This window comes from Setaria italica, chromosome V (assembly GCF_000263155.2).
Source record: "Setaria italica strain Yugu1 chromosome V, Setaria_italica_v2.0, whole genome shotgun sequence".
NCBI lineage: Eukaryota > Viridiplantae > Streptophyta > Magnoliopsida > Poales > Poaceae > Setaria > Setaria italica.
Window position 1 is genome coordinate 42,401,212 of NC_028454.1, and position 19,039 is coordinate 42,420,250.

General features: G+C 38.6%; 2 protein-coding genes across 2 annotated transcripts; both read right to left on the reverse strand.

Annotated features, from left to right (window-relative positions):
* Nucleotides 1-1,922: 1,922 nt before the first annotated feature.
* Nucleotides 1,923-2,830, reverse strand: LOC101753298. The gene is made up of 3 exons (XM_004972208.2): nt 2,216-2,830; nt 2,027-2,104; nt 1,923-1,936 (listed from the first exon to the last, which is right to left on the reverse strand). The coding sequence occupies exons 1-3, from the start codon at nt 2,778-2,780 to the stop codon at nt 1,923-1,925; spliced, it is 657 nt and encodes a 218-aa protein (XP_004972265.1). The 5' UTR covers nt 2,781-2,830.
* A 447-nt stretch (nt 2,831-3,277) lies between these two features.
* On the reverse strand, nt 3,278-17,950 carry LOC101762193 (sister chromatid cohesion protein PDS5 homolog A). The gene is given in 30 exon segments (XM_022827228.1): nt 3,278-3,728; nt 3,799-3,887; nt 4,298-4,368; nt 4,448-4,528; nt 5,196-5,224; nt 5,336-5,689; nt 5,798-5,875; nt 5,968-6,105; nt 6,190-6,340; nt 6,453-6,643; nt 6,741-6,875; nt 7,202-7,319; nt 7,981-8,105; nt 8,318-8,386; nt 8,459-8,605; nt 9,830-9,956; nt 10,776-10,927; nt 11,703-11,882; nt 13,024-13,215; nt 13,289-13,334; nt 13,420-13,569; nt 13,644-13,801; nt 13,875-14,028; nt 14,030-14,079; nt 14,081-14,320; nt 14,401-14,613; nt 14,792-14,912; nt 16,142-16,323; nt 16,503-16,700; nt 17,685-17,950. Coding segments are annotated over 30 exon segments (4,068 nt in total). The 5' UTR covers nt 17,778-17,950; the 3' UTR covers nt 3,278-3,692.
* Nucleotides 17,951-19,039: the final 1,089 nt, after the last annotated feature.

Here is a 19,039-nt window from a genome sequence, read left to right on the forward strand (position 1 = left end):
ACATTAACAATCGAGTAAAAAATCTAATCCAGATCACTCGATTTTTTTAGCCAATAGAATAGGGCCACTCGATAGTATACTTATTTTGAGTGACGAGAAGATAAAAATCACTCGATTTTTACCAACCGACATGTGGGTGAGAATAGGCTGAAAAATTAGCTACACATCACTCAAACAAAAAAAAGAATCTCGCCCATACACAGACAACAGACTTGTCATTAACAAATCAAAAAGGTTTCTTTATCATAATAATACAAAGAATCTGACATGAACAGGGCACAAATCTAGAAAAAACTTCTAAGATTAAAGTTGGTAGTATTAAAACATGCCTTGTACTTGTGTAGCTTAGTTGGGAACGTACCTTATGGTGGAACCTACCCGTCCAGATCGAGTCTGTGACTCAGTACCGATGCTCGTATTTTTTTCTAAATTTATTCTAGAAATTAATGGGGCTACTTTTCCAGTGACGGGTGACGTGCCCATTGATAGCGAGATGTCTTTCTCAATCATAAGATCTACCGACTTAGTCTACCAGAGATGATCATACAGGAGCTTTGTGTGCGCATATTCATAGGGGTGAGCGTGGTTGTATGTGTATACGAGGGTTTGCATCTGTATAATGTTTTCAAATTGCATGCGTGCATGCACGCGCGCTTGTATGTGTTAAGGTGTCGTGAGTATCTGCGTCTATATTATTTTTCGCAAAAGACATACATATAAAACATTATAGATTCTGCTATTGATTTGATCCAACCAAAAGAAATGACACTTCGTGGAACACAAACAACTTTATAATAAAATTGATCGAAAAACAAACAACGGAATCAGCCAAAGAAAAGCATACCCCCGTGTTAACCAAAACTCAAAAGAGGAAACATACCTGTTAAACAAAAAGCTTATAAGTCACACGTATCTTGGACATAAAAAAACATACCTTAAACTTGCGTAACATACAAACAACTTTGCATTAAAATCTACTAAAACAAACCACGGAATCGGGCAAAAAAAAAACATATCCCCATGGTAACCAAACCCCCGAAGTGGAAACATATCTGTTAACAAAAAGATTACAAGAAAAGATTATTATTACAAGAGCATAAGATCGATTTGATTGAGGCCAAGCGATTACAACTTTTAATTTGATCGTAACAATACAAAAAAATTCTTGCATCATTAAATAATGCATTCACCTCACACATATCTGACATACAAAACAGTACGACAAAATACCATATATAAAAATTACAACAAATTAAAAAAGATCACATTGTATAGAGATAATTATTTAGAAAAAAAACCAGCCAAATACAAAAAATTACGGAGTTCCTAACTATCACGTGGAGTAGAAACGAGAAGCAACGGCCTGGTTGTGCGATGGAGAAATAAACGACGGTAATAATTTCACTAGTGAAGCTGGAAAAAAAAAAGCGGCATGCGGATCACGGAAAAAAAATAAAGCAATTTAAAAACTTCGCTAGTCCTACGGATCCAAAAAAAGGACCCATTAATTGCCAGGTTCTGAGCTATTGGGCCGTATCCCCGCGTCTTCCGCATGCGTTTCATGGGCTGGGCGAGAAAGAGATTTGACGGGGAAGATTCGACTGACAACAGAAAAAGGTTTTTACTCGAGTAGTCGTTAGGAATTCCGAATACAAAATCATTCCCAAACTGTCTGCATATTTGCCATCTTAGATTCATAGAGCATTCAAGACGACACAAGGCACACATCCTGCGACGACACAGGGCACACATATAATTCTCAAATAATCTAGATATTTCTTCCATGGCAAGAGGTTGTAACATATCCCTAACACACCACTAATACCTAACACACCACAAATACTACGACGACGATCATGGATCTGTAATCCCTATCTCCTATTACTCTTGATGGAAGAATCGATCAACCTCTCCTGTGCCTCTTATGGCGATCCACCTGCCAAGAATAACATGGATGTTATATACACAAACCAAGCAAATAATTCACTTGCCACAAAACTAGTTAATGAAAGTAAAGCACACGAACCCTTTGTTCCGTGGTGGCGCCAAGTTGGTGGACGTGGAGGACTCGGAGCATCCATCGGCGGAATGGTGAGCGTAGTATCTGTCGGTGCCATCAAGGTTTAATCTTTGTTGCAAGGATAATATTACATAGTACGAACCATATATGCAATCTAATAATCAGGAGACAAAAAGAAAACTTATAAAGACTTACTGCCGGAGCAGATCCTGGATACTTGGGCCGATGATAGTTCAAAACCACACTGCTGCAGGAAGGAGTTGGCGCGCTTGGGGTTCATCGGCGCCTTCAGGAGCTTGCCGAAGTCGCCGTTCACGACGTGGCAGAGGCACAGAGCCATGGGATCCTCGAGGAACGATCCGATGGCGTTGCAGCACTCCTTCGGAGGCGAGGACGCGCTGCCACTGTCGTCGGCGTCGGTGAGGAAGCCGGCGCATGGCGGCATGTACTTCGCCAGCGACGACCTGCACTCCAGCGTGTTTGTTTCATTGTAGCAGGGGATGAACGGGATTTTTATGGGGAAATCAGGAGGGCAAGGCAGGATTGGTGGCAGAGGCAGGTCAGGGATGCGGAAGTGGATTATATCGTCCAGGATATCATCAAAGAAGCCCATGGGGTGCACAGTAGCTTCTCCGCTGGCCGACGGCGCCGGCGCCGGGGCATCCTTGGCTGCTCCTCCATCTCTAACCGCCGCAGACGGAGCGACGATGGCGAAGGCGACGAGCAATGCGATCAGCGTGAGCTTGTTTGATGGCGCCATCTCTCTTTGGATGAAGATGGAGGCGCCAAAGGGGGTTTTGGACTTTTGGTTGGCTGTGCGTGGGATGAAGCTACGGGAAAAGAGGGGGGCAATTTATAGGGAAGGTCTGGTAGGTTTTGAGATCGGGAAAGGCATGTCGTTAACAGCATATCCCTGATCCCACGTCCGTTGCAACTTCTGGAGATACGCTATTGGTTGTTGCTGCCGTATATTCGGGTTATCTCTCTCTCTTCTCTCGAACTTCTCTACCTCTACAATCCGTCGGTGGTTTACTCCGAGTTCAAATATTTTGTTTCGCGTGAATACGCTAACGCTAGTTAGCTAGCATTCGCATCCAGTACGAGGCAGCCGCTCGATGGGCCTTAGGGGCATGGCGATGAAGGCATCGTCCTCTTGTGTAGCATAGTGCTACGCCGATAATTTTCATGCAGCGTTTTTGGGCCTCTGTCCATTTCCGTGCTTGGATACAATCATACAGCATCAAGTTACACTGCCAGTAACAAAATCAGAACATGGACGAGCTTATAAAGATGAAAAAAGCACAGGCCCGTACCAAGTTTGCAGACTAACATGTCCAACAGAACTACCAATCAAGGATAACATTAGAGAAGATATCACACACGACACTCACATGCCCGTCTGTATTTATAAGTTACAATGTTACATGGATGATCGAGACCAAGATCTTCGTAACCATCAGCAATACTTGCAAGCGGATGGGGGTCGCTACTTTGCTAACTTTGTAAAGCCCGTAACCCGGCGTACTGTGCTTTTTCAATATAAAGCAGGGCCAAGGCTTCTTGGTCCAAAATACTTGAAAGCGGATGCACACTGGATAAAAATGATTCCAAAACTAAGTATTTACATTGGACGACAATCAGATAAATACTACGATTAGATTCAACTAGCTGTTTACACTCGCACCTTCCTTGCTCTAGTGCGTCGAACCTGGGAAAAAGCAAAAATTAGAGATAAATCCATGATACAAATGAGATTATGCTTTGTTTTCACGGCTTACATTATCTCTTGTGTCAACACCAGTTACATCAGAACTGTTCTGCGAATTTACCAACTCTAACGCCCTCTTGCCCTTTTTCTTAAGGTCCACTACAATGTATTGAACTGGATTAGTACATGAAATACAAACACGGAGTTCATAAGGGTCTCTAGACACATAAAAGTCGTAACACATTTTTTCATCAGCCTCACAAATTGTCAGAATAAAAGCACCTTGTAGAATTGGACTAACAATTTAATTATTCAAGGTAGTACCAGTACCATACTGCTGATCAGAACCACTATTATGTTGAGCTTTGATTTACAACTTATAGTATTATATTTTGTTCAGTCAGGTAAGGCAGTTCAAGAATCAAGACCTCACATAGTCAGTTTTAGATCAACCGCAATCCGCGGATTTAGTCTCAGAGCCATCTGCCCATAAGAACTCTGTACAGTCATTGGCCTTTATGCACTGGTAAAATGAAGGTGCTGTCATATCCTGGACATAGGGTGCTTACCTCTTATGTTGTTTGATAAAGGCGGTTTCACAAAATTGTCACCGCAATCACCAACGTCTTCAAGTTCACTGCTGCAAGTTGATATGTAAGTAGTCATAGATAGGAAGTTGGCAAAGGTTCAAAATGAAAATAAAAGGGAATAATTCTCACCATAAAATCGAAGAGCCAGGAAGCAAAGCTTCATGCTTCTGGGATTCAGATGAACCCTTGCCACGATCTTTCTTGAAGGAACTATAAATAATTTAGAATTAGTATCATCAAAAGAATGAAAACTTGCAAGATAAATTTGGAGTAAAGTACAAAAACAAACTTATTGAATAAGTTGAACAAGTTCATTTCAACTCCCTTGTTATACTTGCAACACCAGCAGTCAAGCACAATTATGGAACAAAGTAGTTGTTTCTGTTGATTGAAACGGAGTATGGTTGGACTGGCAAGCATATGCCTGCTATGCTATCCAAGAACTAGTAACCAGAAATCCAGACCACGGCAGGATATAAAGATAAAGCATGTGCAATTTAATTTCTGAATTTATCTGAGAGATAACTAAACGGCCCAAGTAAAACTGATCTATCAGAATCAGGTCTATATAGGTTAAATTTCTTTCTTTAATTCTGGAAGTTTGTTTTCAGATTACGAACCTTTTGCTACAGTTCTTGTACATTGGGCAGAAAATGGGGGAAAGGTAGCTCTATACAGCTAGTTCAAGAATAATTCACAGGATATATTGCACTTCAATGGTGTAAAACATGATATCATGACTTCATGAGGTAACCTTTGTAGAACACATTTAAGTCACTTCACGATATCAGCTTAGTCATGTGCATATACTAAACAATGCAAAGCAGGCGACAAATTGTTTGCAAACAAGGAAATCGTGACAAACTGTTCTGCTTACCATTCTCTGAGATGAAAGTTGGAAAGGTCCTGCAAAAACAATAAAAAAATATTGATGTAAATGTTTGTGCAGGAAACTATAGATAATCATTATCTAGCCAAAATTATAATTTTATCAGAGGTTAGCAAATATGAGCATACCACAGTTTTCCTACAGAAGTTACGATCTGCCTTTGAAGCTCTAGTCTCCCCAGTGGAGCACCTACTCATAGGACGATTCTGCTTATCCAAGAGGGAGACACAATCTCTAGAATCAGCTTCCTTAGCTAAACCCAAGGAGCCTGGAGATGACAACTTTGTGCCAGCAGAACCACAAGACGATGCGTTTTCTTTCTCCAAGCTATTATTAGTATTCTGATCCTTTTTCTTGGACACAGCTTTTCCAGATGCCAAACTTCTGTTCCCTTTCCCTTTATCACAAACACTTGCATTCATTTGATCAGGCGCAGATTCATTTGATACCCTCTCAGAAACAACAGAGCATTTAACATTGTCCTGAAATACATGTCAATCAGCTTAGACCATCACCAAGTTAGGGGCTAGATTGTGTACAATTATATATTTAAAAGAAGATGAAACTGGGGCAATGCAGACAGAATATACCTGATGTTTATAAGGTTCATGAGCTTTGAGAATTCTCTTTACAAGCTTATCACTAATGAAATTTTCTTGGCAGCATTCCTGCATTAGAAATAATGGAGCCAGATGAAAAGTTAGTTATAATGCAAAGGTAGACTAAGCTATGGATTCAAATAATTTACAGAGTGGCTTACATCTGCTTTTCTTTCACTCCCAGATAATTTATAGTAAGATGAGGGCAAGAGAACATGGCGTGGAGAATCAGACATCTTGCAATGCTTATCAAGTTCTTTTACAATAAGCAAGCCAATTTTCGAGAGAATGTGCAGTTTCTGTGACAGGAGCTTAGGACATCAGTGTTTGATGACAAAATGGTAAGCAAATAGTACATGTCTAACAGTGGCCAAAATACAAACCGGAGTGATCTCAGAATCAGCTGGATCCTCAGCCTTCTGAATAGCACGGAAGATCCCTGACAGAACTGATACAGAACTGGCTGCGGGACCATGTTCAGTTCTGTTAAAACTGTCTATTTCAACTAGTTCCCTCAACATCACACAAAGCGGGCTGTCAATAAAACAAAGGAACGCATAAGAAATACCAAAATTTTCTAGCCACAGGAATCACTTAAGTACCAAAGGAACTTGCAGCAGGATCCAAAAATAAAATAAGAAAATACCTGCAAATTTCAGGAAAGCTAGTTTCATCTTCATAAAAATTGGAAGGGAGCCCCCCATCATATGCTAGAGTATGGATCAAGAAAACCACAGCATATGCTGGGTTGTCCACAATAGAATCTTTGCTTGCTCTGTTCTGTTGAACAAAAAACCTTCTTTGCTCCTTTAGCACTTCACTTAAGTAACTTGCTGACTAGGAACAGTACAGGGAAACCCCTTCAGCACACACAAGTTGTATGGCATATATATAGAAAACTGACAAAAATAGAAAAAAAGAACAGGGCATTTACTTCAGCACGGACATCTCCAGAGCAATCTGTTGACGCAAGTGCAAAAGCACATGCATATCTAACTGGGATAGCACGTCTCTTCAAAAGGCCATAAAGTTTGCAAATAAATGACTTACGAACAATATATGAAGGATCCTGGAAGCCAAACAGAATATACATTACAAAAGGATAGGAAAGTACTAAAATGCAGAGATCCTCCAATAATAGGTTTGAAATATGGAACTATGATAGGTCGGTCAGTATCATGGTCTCAAATAAAAATTGCACTACTGGACCAAGGTATGTAAGGCGAACTGATGCATGCAAGCATATATATCTGTCCACAGAAGATTGCACCTCAAAATCAATGACCTAAAAACTAGATTACCAACTAATTTTGAAGGGTTAATGGGCAGAAATGCTGCCTCCATATAAAAAATAAAGACAGGGTAATAATTAGCAGTGCAAAATATTGACAATACCCTTGCCATGAGAATTGTTTTACGAAATAATTCTGGTGAAATATGTACATCCCATCTTGTAGCTAATTGCAGTACAGATTTCCCAGCAGCCAGTTGCAGATACGGACTATCATTTTCACTGAATACAGCATAGGAGGAAACAAAATCAGTATTTCATTGGTGCAAAAATAAAAGGAAACTAACACAGAATAAAAAAACTCGTCTAGTGAACTTCATAGAACATGATCGTTCATGGAATTTGTATTACAATAAGTGGAACTCTCCTAGAGTAACTGGTCTTTTGAGTATGCACAAAACTCTTATTTATTTTCTACAAACCGCAGGTAATAAAAGTAATTCAACATTCCTTATCTCTCTAGAAAAGTTCATTAAGTTTCTACTTCCTGTCATTGAACTAACCAAGAAGCATCCGATTGCAATGGACTGACATTCCTAAATTACTGCCATGTTTCACAATCACAGTAACTCTAGAACATTGGTAAAAATATAAAAATGAAACTTGTAAAGCACATAGTGGATGACTTGTAAGCAGAGAAGGCATAAGATTTTGATTTTTCAAACTAGAAAAATTGACCTCAACAAATATCATAGAAATGCTAATCAACCAAGTAATAACACATTTCAGAGTTTTTATTCTAAAAATATAAATTAGTATCACCACCTCACCAGTTGCCTGAAATCTGAGGTTATCAGTAAACAAACACAAAATTTGGAATAGTAAATCGTTTCCGAAAAGAAAGGGGTTTAAGCCGAATGAGAGCTAGCAAACAAAGACGTACCATAGAGCAATGTCTGGGAAAAGACCCTTCTCATACTCCAACAGCTTCCCCAGAACATTGTTAATTCGAGCACGGGCAGTACTTCTTGGTAAAAAGCCTTTGACAAGTGCTTTGAGACAATAAACCTACAATAGACCACAGAAAAGTCAGACCAGAACACAGATGCATCCCTAATAGTCTCTTGTTTCTCCCCACCCATGCCAGCATGCTAGTAAAAGTAGAAGTCTAGAAGAAAGTTGTTTCCAAAGTGGATGCAATATGTAGAAGCCCTTAAGTGAATTTCATCCACACTCAACCTACCATGAATCAATTGTTTCCTTTCGAACAGTGAGCTTACCTTCAGTTTGCATGAGAAGCAGCATACAGAATTGCCATCAAGGGATGACTGTTCAGATGATGAAATGAACTGCATAGGCCAAAGCACCACAAATAAGCTTGTTTAACTCTAGACTACATATTACTATATAAAAATACCTACTTCAGTTGACAACAAAATATCTTGAATGGAATTGATGATCTGCCTGCCGTATAACTCATAGACAGAAGGGGAATGCTCCAATATTGAGCCCAAAGACTGTAATAGTGTTGGAACATTGCAATTATCATTTAGACCAGCAACAACTTTCTGCAGAGAAGAATAGATGACATAAATTGTACGCAATGGAAATGGTCATATGGTGTCAAGTTGGGGGAAAAAAGAGTTAAAAACAAGGACCTATCTTGCCAACAAACATTTTTAGTAGCATAGCATCATAGATACCATTTTGCAACAGTATTAAGCATTTCAATATGGGACCAATAAACCATGCTGAACATAATATTTGCTTAGTAAGAACAATAAATAAAGATTAATACAATACATATTTAGTAAGTAGATACTGCCTCCATTCTTAAATATATAATGTCTAGACAAGCAAATTACTTTAGTTTTAACTAAATAGATTGTCCTAAACGTCATATATTTCAAAACGGAGGGAGTACTTGATTATGTCATGGAAAAATTTTGGACATTAGCGACATGAGTTCTGCAGCATAACCTACTACATCATCTTTTAATCTTTATCCTGCTCTAAGCCATAAACAAAACAGATAAAAGCTGGATGTGTCACCTTGCCTCTAAGTTAGCAGTTTATAGTTTACACTAGTGAATAAAATGAAGAGAAATCTCAAAAGCTTTTATTTGATTAAAAGAGGGGTTTCTCTTGTAATCTCAAAAACAGTGTATAGCCCACGTTAATTGTAAAGAGGGATCGCATAAATGATGCCACTTGTAATCAGATGTTATCGTTAGATTATTGGGTGATGAACGGCAAGAGGTAATCAGATGGAGAATTCGACTACTTCTTGCTTGCTAAACTAGGAACTCGGCTGTCTACTAACAAATCTTATCCAAATAGCTAACCAAATCTTATCTGTTAACAAACCTACACAAACTAATTCTAATCCCCTGCTGCCGACTGCTGCTGCAGCACCACATCCAGGGCCAGGTCCAGCCCCAAACAGCATATACAAGTATACACAAACAGCAATGTAAACCTTGCAGCGAGTGAGAAGCAACCAAATGGGATAAGAATGAGATAAACAAAGTTAGGTGAGCATGAACGGAAAATTAATTAATGTCATGTGAAAAAAGTTGTGCAATGGCAGGAATTCCTTTTCATTTTAATATGTTACTCAGCTTGGAAGCTTGGTGAAAATGTAACAGCTGGAACACAAACTACCATCATTCATGAAATAAAGCATTTTTATAAAATAACAGTGGTTTCATTTTTTTTATAATGTTAATTGTGGATTCAGACATTCAGAAATATAATAACAAATCACAAAAAGCGTCTGAACTACCACCTACCTTGCATAATTTAGCAAATCTCTGATCATCTGGGGAGTGCAGTGAAGCAATTGCAGTGATAGCATATTTTGATTCAGCACGAGTTCCTTCAATACATTTTTGCTCCAGTAATGGGTAGACAACATTGCTGGAAACAGAAATAAAAGATTCTTTAATATAAAATCTATGAACCTCCCTCTTACAAACAGATATACTGTAGTCACTTCTTTAGAAAATTGGGAAAAGTTCACTTTACCATAACAAAGTATTGTGAGTCTGTTAATTTGCTAAGTTTTTTTAATATTTTCTGGTCTGTCTGACCCCTTGCTTCCTAATATCAGTGCGACTAACCCATAATGATAATTTTGCAAGGGTGGACAACGTTTATGTGGTTTAGCCTCATTGGATGGCCAGCTGGCTGAATGACGTGGACTAAACCACTTAAATCATGTCCACCCTGCGAATAAAGATAGTGTAACCATCATTAGGGGTTTAATGCAGCGGTATTATAAAACAAGGGGTTGCGAACTTCAAACACAGCAGAAAATACATAAGGTGTTAAGTGAGCTCTCACGATACTTCACAGTGGAGTAAAGTGGACTTTTTTCCTTGAAAATAACAAATACAGTAAATATACTCTTTGAGTTTTGATCTGTATACGAAGCTTAGAATGATTTTCAAGATTTGACGTAACATGTCGCAGCGCACAAGTAAATCAGAACTTATCCTTGATAACTCATATGTGAGGTAAAGTATTGATACAGATATCAAATTTTAAGAGTGCCTTAGTCTCTCAAATAGGTTGTTATATTTCCCTCGTCCTGCACTGTGTGTGTATACATATTTCCCTATGGATCTACTAAGAGATAATGTTTGCACTTCTTACATAAGCATTAGTCATGTTCAGAATAATCATCAAGAAACAAACAGATCAAGACAATCCAGTTTCACATACAGATGCATTTACCTGAAATTAATAGATAAATGGTGTGTGGATTTTGCCAAATGTGCCAACATCCGGAGAGTCTTCTCATTTATCAGGACTGATTCTTCTGAGAATAACTTAAGCAAGTACTCCTCTGACCCTCCAAATAATGATGGAAACACCATTGCAACTACCTACATTGTTACACCTTTGAGTGAGAAGCATAAAAGATGCTTCTTGCATAAGAACAGGCATGAATAAACTCAATCTTAAATTAAACTAGTAAGATACAACTCATACAATCAATCATGGATAGATGATAGTTTTGTTTAACATGATTGAAAGTGTGGAGATAGTAATAAGCATCAGTAGGAAGTCAAACAAGAGTGCTCTTTACATTGAATCTACAGCTAAGCAGTTTTTAACATTGTTAGGTACATCATAGTACAATCAAGGACGAAGACTGAAAATGCAGAAGAAAATCATAAACAAGTTGCAGGCTCAGAGCAGGGATGGAGCCAGAAATTATCCATGAGGGGGCCAGATTAACACGTCCAACCCTGGCTTACAACAAAGGGTAGAATTTGTGATGCGTGCAAAGAAACATGTAGCTTGCTCGCCATTTAACTACTAGCTGGAGGCATGCAAGCTGTTGCAACCAATTGCCAAAAAAAAAGATAAATGCAGAAAATCATAAACAAATCACACAGTGAAGAGTACAATCAGTATGCCTATGAAGAAACAGGTAGCAGTTAGTTTTACAAGGTTTTAACCATTATTAGGGAATTTAGGTGAGGAATCACAACTATTGGTGCAAGTGCAACTAAGGGATGCCCAATTAAATTGTGAGCATGTTTGGGAGGATGGAGGGCCTAAAGTTGAAATGCACCCTTCTAATTTGATGGAGATGGTAAAAACTGCTGGATCTACCTGGACCCGTGCTTTCTATATTATCATAGATATGCTTACCAGTAAAAGATCACAAGCAGACTCCACATAATCGGTTAGTCCATTTCCACAGGATAAAAGAGATTCAAAGATAGCACAGACTATCTCCCGATTAAATATAGAGTACAAACATTTTATAGACAGAATTTTGAAGAAACTGTGCATTGGATGTTTGTGTCCGATTCTCTTGAGAAACGAATCCTGCAGATGTTGCAAACACACTGTCAGACGCAAAGAGCACAGATTCCTGAACCTTTAACAATCCATTAGGATAAATGTATTAAGAAAAGCACTTCTGCAGGCGAAGGAAAAGGAATAGAAAAAACTAGGGGTATGACGCTTGAGATGTGTCCTTTTATAAGTCTAAAAAATTGAATAGATCAATATGTTCAGTGAGTGTTTTATATCTAAACAGAATTTAAAGTTAGCCGCTTGTAGTAGGGGTGCAAAATGGTGACCCTAGGGGCACCATCAACCCTCTTTAATTTAATTAATTAAAGTAATTTTCCAAAACACGTGACATTTTGGAAAACTAGTCAAATTAATTGAACTAAAGAGGGTTGGTGAAGACCCTTAGGGGCACCAATTCACATCCCTATCCTTTAGTAAGAAACTGAAGATGGAAAGTTCACATTATGTTTGTACTAACAGGTATATCAGGATGTGGAACTGCTATAAAACTGTAATAGACTTACTCACTGGAATATTTACTGAGTGTCTCAATCATGGTGAATAGATGCATATCATTAAAAAAAGATAAATAGACTTCTAATGGCGCATAATATCATATAATAGACAAAAAAATCTGATAATGTTTTCTTCCCTCAATGCATCTTGGCATCTTACAGTTTGTTCACTGAGTTTTGTGTGTCTGTTATGGTAGCAAATAATACAGCAAGATGAGGGCAGATAATAGGGGGAGCAGTAAACCGATGCACAATTTAGGAACAATGCATCATAAAAATATCAAAGTTGGAATTTAAATTACAGAGCGATAAAAGAAAAGGACAAATTCTGCTACTAACTTTTGTGAGGATTATTCTATCCGTTAGTTCTCAAATTTGAAAGGCATGCACACTTGCACAGGTGTCAATTGAAAGGGGCTATCAGGAAGACTAGTTGATAAGTAAGTACAATTCTAAAACTACGACTAAGGAGTACAGATACCAATAAAACAATTGAACATTGTGCAGTGAAACCTAGAAACTATGAACTACAACATCGCCAATAAGTTGATATTGGTGGGATTCTCATGATAACAGAAACCAGTATTCAAGAAAAGATAGCAAAAACATGGAGAGATCAAACAGTTTGCAGCATAAAAGGACTAAAGGAGTATTACTCTGGTCACACGGCCTGTTGCAAAAGTTGTCCCCTCATTGATTAATTCAACCAAATCCTTAAATATGTTATTATCTTTCATCTGGTGCAAATTTTTAAAGCACTCTTCAGCTTTAGCGGTATCTGAAAACGATGTTGCCATCTTTCTGAATGATACACTGATTTTCTTCTGTATTTCATCTGAAGGTTCCTCCTACAGCACATGAAATCTTCATTTTGAGAAAGAAGATCAATTGTCATTGCCAATTTGTTAATAATCTACAAACCTTCTTTGCTCGGAGTGATAAATACGCTTGCATCTCCAATTGCAACCTAAAGTAAACTTCTTTAGCATAAAATGTGTTGCGTACAGTTTATTGCACTAATATATGATGTGTTGTGAATACGGGATATCTACCTTCTCTTCTGAGAAAAGATGATGTTCAAAGCCTTAATATGCTCCGGTTTGAAATAAGAAAAGAACTCAATCCAATGTGTTGCTCTTTCTTTTGGAGAAAGTGATGATGGAAAGAGTTCTTCAGAAAATATGAGTTCCATATTCTGTGGCCTGCCATAATAAAGAAGCCAGAATTCAGAACTGTGGACAAGCTCCTATGTACAAAGGGAGAAAAAAGAACAAACCTGAAGGACTCAACATCATTATCAAAACAAAGAACTATAAGTTTAGCTGGGATTTGTTCATAATGAGTGTTGACCGTAGCAGTTCCATTTGAGCATTTGTCACAGTAATCCCGATACAGCTCCAGCAACTTATGCATTACATTTTTTCTAACAGATGCCTGCAAAGTATGTTTTGGGTGAAGTACTGTAGAGAAGTAGCTGCATTGAGAAATACAAACAGTTCATACTCACCTTTTTGTCACGCAGCCTCTCAGCTGCATGCAATATCACTTCATGAGGAAACGAGCTAAGATTTGATTTGGCTAAATCACAGACTGTGTTAACAGCTCGGATCCTCACTTTTTCATCAAAATCTAATAACCTTCCTTGAAGTGACACTGCAAAAGAAATGAACATCAACATGAAAGGGGTGATAACACATCAATCTAGATAGAAGAATAACCAATATAAGCAGCCATACAAAGTATTTCTCGCGCTTCATTCCCAGATGATTTATCCATGTAGCAGGCTTTTGCTGCATCAATTGCAGCAATTCTAACTTCTGCAGATTTATCAGAGAATCTCCTCAGGAATTCTGTAAAAACTAACTTGTTTTCTTGACCAAAATGAAGATTAGAGAAGGCAAGAAGCCTCCCAATCAGGTGAACTGCCTCCAGCCGTATATCAACCTGCTCACTCTACAGAAATTGATGGTATAAATTCAGGAAGAATGTTATGCAGGTACAATGGTGTAACAAAGTAAAAAGAATCAACATACGAGAAGTTCATGTGTCAAGTTTGGAATGACAGCAAAAAGGATCTGGGGTGCACACTGGAATATTTCCAGAATAACTTTATGATGTAATTTCCTGAGGTCATTAACTGGCATATCCTTGTTAAAAATGCATGAGGACAAAAAACTGCAAATGATAGGCTCCATTTTCTTAGCACAATCACGAATGATGTCAAAAGCAAGTTTGTGAGATGCTCCCTGCACAAGCAAAAAAGAAGAAGCTAAACATTAGCTGAAGCTGAGCATATACTTTGACCCAAGAATGAGTAACACAGGTGCCCACATGCATGAGTATTTGTCCAGACCGCTGATAACTACAAGCTTTGGAGAAACATCCCTTCAACAAGGAAAACAAACTAGAAAGCAAATAACACACCTTGTCATCTTTTACTAAATTGCGTAAAATCACATCCAAAAGAGGTTGAGTAACTTTTTCATTCAATATTTGCGTCATAATTGATAGCATGGCTTGGCGCACACTCTGCTGAAGACCTTGCCTGTAAAAATGTTCGCAGAAAAGATGTTACTAAAGCCATCATATTAAGTTTTAAGAGTCAAACAATTATCTGGCAGACAAATATGAAACTGAGAAATTCAAATCACAGAAAGAATCAGGAATGTAGTATACCAAAAAAAATCCTAACAATAATGCAATATTTTCTTTTAAAAATACATTTTTATTGGAACATGTGATTCCATATTTCCATTAAACAAATGACTTAGCGATACCGCTAACCACGTGATCCTCCGTGCCTTTGGAGGCAAAAGAAGAAAACATGGCATAATTATATAGTTGTAATGTATGTGTTCTGTTGATTAATATTGAATCTAATGCAATTTGTGAGCTGCCAAAAATAGGTCAAAGTGTGGTCAAGCAATGATATCAGCATGGGACATCATACTAGAGTATACAAGTGAGATTGCAGGTATACATTTGTTCAGAGATATTTATTTCTTCAAAAACATTAATAAGAAAAAGTTTTTGAAAAAATCACAAATTAACTAGCTCCAAAACTGCACCTCTAATTGGAACAGGATTCTCTCATGAAAATTTGACCAATTCTATTGAATATCATATCTTACAGGAATTAATCTGAGTTGTCTGGGATTGGAGTGCTTCAACTATGTTTTCAGCAATAGTGAGTTCACATGGTAATTAATAACCATCAAGACGAATAAAATAGTCATCAAAACCCAAGCATGCAATTACCAAAAATACAAGCATGGTAACAGAATTGAAGGAATGACATTTCAATCATAATCTTAAGTGGAAAAGAAACACTATAAATGAAGAAAAATGAGTATTCTAGTTTGAAGAAGAAAATGCACAAATGCTTAGCATGCACACTGGCACAGTTCTATGGTGGCCAAGGCACATTTGTTGAACCCACTCCATCAAATAAGTAAATCACATTTGTCCCATTATACAGTTTTTCTTTAAATAGGCACACAATGATGCACTTTTGGGATACAGTATTGGAAGTCTTGATGACCTGAGAGCTCCTAGATTTAGATTTCTCCATAAAAAGCTAAGTGGACAGAAAATAAGCTGATAAATGTATTAGAAAAGAAAATGTTTAAACCACATCTCACAATTACTACTAAAATATGCTCAACAAAGAACAACTGCATTTGCAAAGCAACATTATGGACAAATGCACCAAATCCAAATAATGGTTTGATAAAAATATAAGAGAATAGCAATCAGCAATAGATTTACTTGTACCTCACTGATGAGAAGAAAATTTTGACAATATCAAGAATCAAGTCCTCACAGCCAATATTAAGCATAATCATAGAACATCGAAGCGCAGCAACATTTTCCAAAATCTTCATCCTTCTAGTAAGATATGGACTGCTAGTTTCAGCAAGGTCTGCAAATATGCTGATAAATAGCCTAAATATTTCCTGTGGAAAAACAGTTAAACAAGTGCTATTGAGTGCAGTCCTTGATCAAATTGTTATTTTTCACTACTTATTCTCAAAAGTAATGAAGTTTAGATGTTTTGTTGAAAAAAATGTAACTATTAGGTAGTATTTCACATCACAAAATACAGTAGCACAAAAGTGGCATGACTGTTAAGTACCGTAAGTATTTCATCGCTAAAAGGTGGATCAGGTGCGAGGACCCGCATAACCTCAATAAAGCAAACCGCAACAAGAAGTTTGACATCCTTGTCCTTATGGTTGAGTAAAGTGGTCTGGACTAGAGATTTACTCAAAGCCTGAAGAGCATCCTGCAGAGAGGATGATTGACTAAGCTCTGATAATGCATTTTCAGCTTGCTGCAGATAAGGAAAAAAAAGTGTGTTAGATAAGTAAATAATATTACTCCACTATTATTTGACCTTTTACATCATTATGGTTATCCAACTTGACTATGAATTAATAATGTATAACTTCATGGCTAGTTCCAGAAAAACTTCTATGCTAGGCTGAACTGTTAAAACAACTGGATGATCAAACAACAGTTGCACAAGTTAAAAGCTAATAAATCATTGAAACGTTAACGACTCGCTGTCAATTTACAGAAATGAGTAGGACCATGCCTCATATGTCCTTTCATTCTGCATCTAAATCTTCATGCGAAAATAATGCGTAGAAGCTTCCTTCAGCTATAGCAGTTCAGAAAGAAAGCAAAGATGGAATGGCAAGCAGTGCCAAAGCACTTTAACTGAATTTCTGAATGCTTTTCTGCTGCTTCAAGTTGGCAGGAAGGTCTTTAATAGGAAATTGCTGAATTTATTCCCCACCTTTGAAAATAACCCTAAAACAAAACTAATTTCAAATGAAGGGGGAACATTTATGATTAACAATAATCACCACAAATCTTCATCATCAACCATAAAATATTCCCAATTCAGAAACCAACTCTTGAATATCTCTACTCGCTCAAACATAAGCACCATAGTTACCAAACATGATATCCTCTACTGGTATACACTAATACACGCAACTTCTTCAGTGCTACTGCACTATCGCTCCAGCTTCAGATAAAAATCAATACGTATTGCAACTTGGTATTCAAATTCACTGAAACTTGTCAGTAGACTCACTAGACTGCATCCACTTCCCTGAACCCTAACTTCTAATTTGAGTAGCAAATACCACCAAACTTAGCAACGCTCCAGTGCACCACTGCAAGGTCTCCTATCAATTCGAAACAAACAGAGGCGGCGCGGCGTTTCACGGGAAATGGAATCGCGCTGGGTTAGATCGAGGAGCAAATGAGCCAGGAGGAGAAGCGGGTAGAACGGAGCAGTGGTCACCTTGAGGAGCTTGACGAGGGCGTCCTTGCCTAGGCGCGGATGTGCGAGGCGCTTCCCGACCTCCCTCACGACCTGCTCCGGCGAGTCACGCATTGCGGGCCGCGGCGGCGACGGCGGCCTGGAACTCGGAATCCGAAACCCTAGAATGCTAGGCGGTGGGAGAGCGGGCGGGGACGGAGGGTGAGGCGGAGGCGGAGGCGGAGGCCATGAATTGGAGGAGAAAGCAGTGTGTCAGAGCGCGGAGTCGGCTAGTTGGGGACGGCGAGTTCGGCCAGTGGTAAAGGTGCCCCTGCGGAGCATGATACGCACTATACAAAAACCGAAATCCCACTTCAAATGTTTAACTTTCAAAAATTACCTTCAAATGTTGGCTTTCAAACGTGTCACATCTCACATGTGAAATCGTTATTAAATCAGTTCAACCGTAGTTTCATTTCGTTTACTTCTTTTTTTCCCCCTGATACTTTGTGAAATGTTCATATCATCGCTTGGTCACGCTTTTTCAAATTATAGTTAGCGATTTATAAAAAAGCTGCTAAAAAACTCTACCCGATTATAGTCTAGTTTATATAAAAAACCTGTTTGGTAGTTTAGAACGTGACTTTTATATAAAACATGACCTATTTATATAAAAAACCTAAAACGTGAATTTTTCCAGCTATATTGAGGTATAGAACTTGTTCGGAAGCATTCCAAACCACATCCATGTTGCTTCAACTCTCGCGCTGCTCTTACTCCTGTATGCTCTAACACTCCAAATAATTTTTTTTATGGTGGTTCCACCTCTACATGATGACAAGCATCAAATCGATCTCCTCCTCTCACAAATCCACCTCGCGCGAGCAGCAAATTGAGCTAGCTAGCGAAAGGGTGCCGCAAACACGGGGCCTAAAGTCCTGACTCCCGCAACGATGCCTACTTCGTCGAGTAATTGTGTCGCGACCGGCCACTTACGAGAGCACGTCAGTATGTATTTGGTTTTGGAAATAAGTGGAATAAGTTAAGTTTATCCTATTTTTTTTAGGTTGTATTCAACTCATCTCGTGTGTTCAGTTAGAAGGACGAGTCCATTTCAATTTTTTATTTGGTTAGAGGGGTTAAGAGGGATATGATGGATGTCATTTTAACGGTGTTAGCAACAGCTACCAGCGGCCCCACATGTCATCTTGCGGGGCCCACCTATTATTCACCTTTTTATTTCACTTTTTTCCCCTCGATGCCTTATCTATTTGCTTGAGCTCCACCGAGTCGCCGCCGCCACCCCCTGCTCCTGCCTCACCACTGCCCGCCCCTTGCCTCCACCTCCGCCCAACCCTCACCACCGGCCACTGCCAGCCTGCCTACTGCCTTCACCT

Bases quoted from the DNA above. Each gene is read 5' to 3' on its own strand.
- LOC101753298 (XM_004972208.2), bottom strand. From the start codon at position 2,780: ATGGCGCCATCAAACAAGCTCACGCTGATCGCATTGCTCGTCGCCTTC. The intron at 2,105-2,215 runs GTAAGTCTTTAT...TGGCACCGACAG, and splicing joins ATCCAGGATCTGCTCCGGCA to ATACTACGCTCACCATTCCG.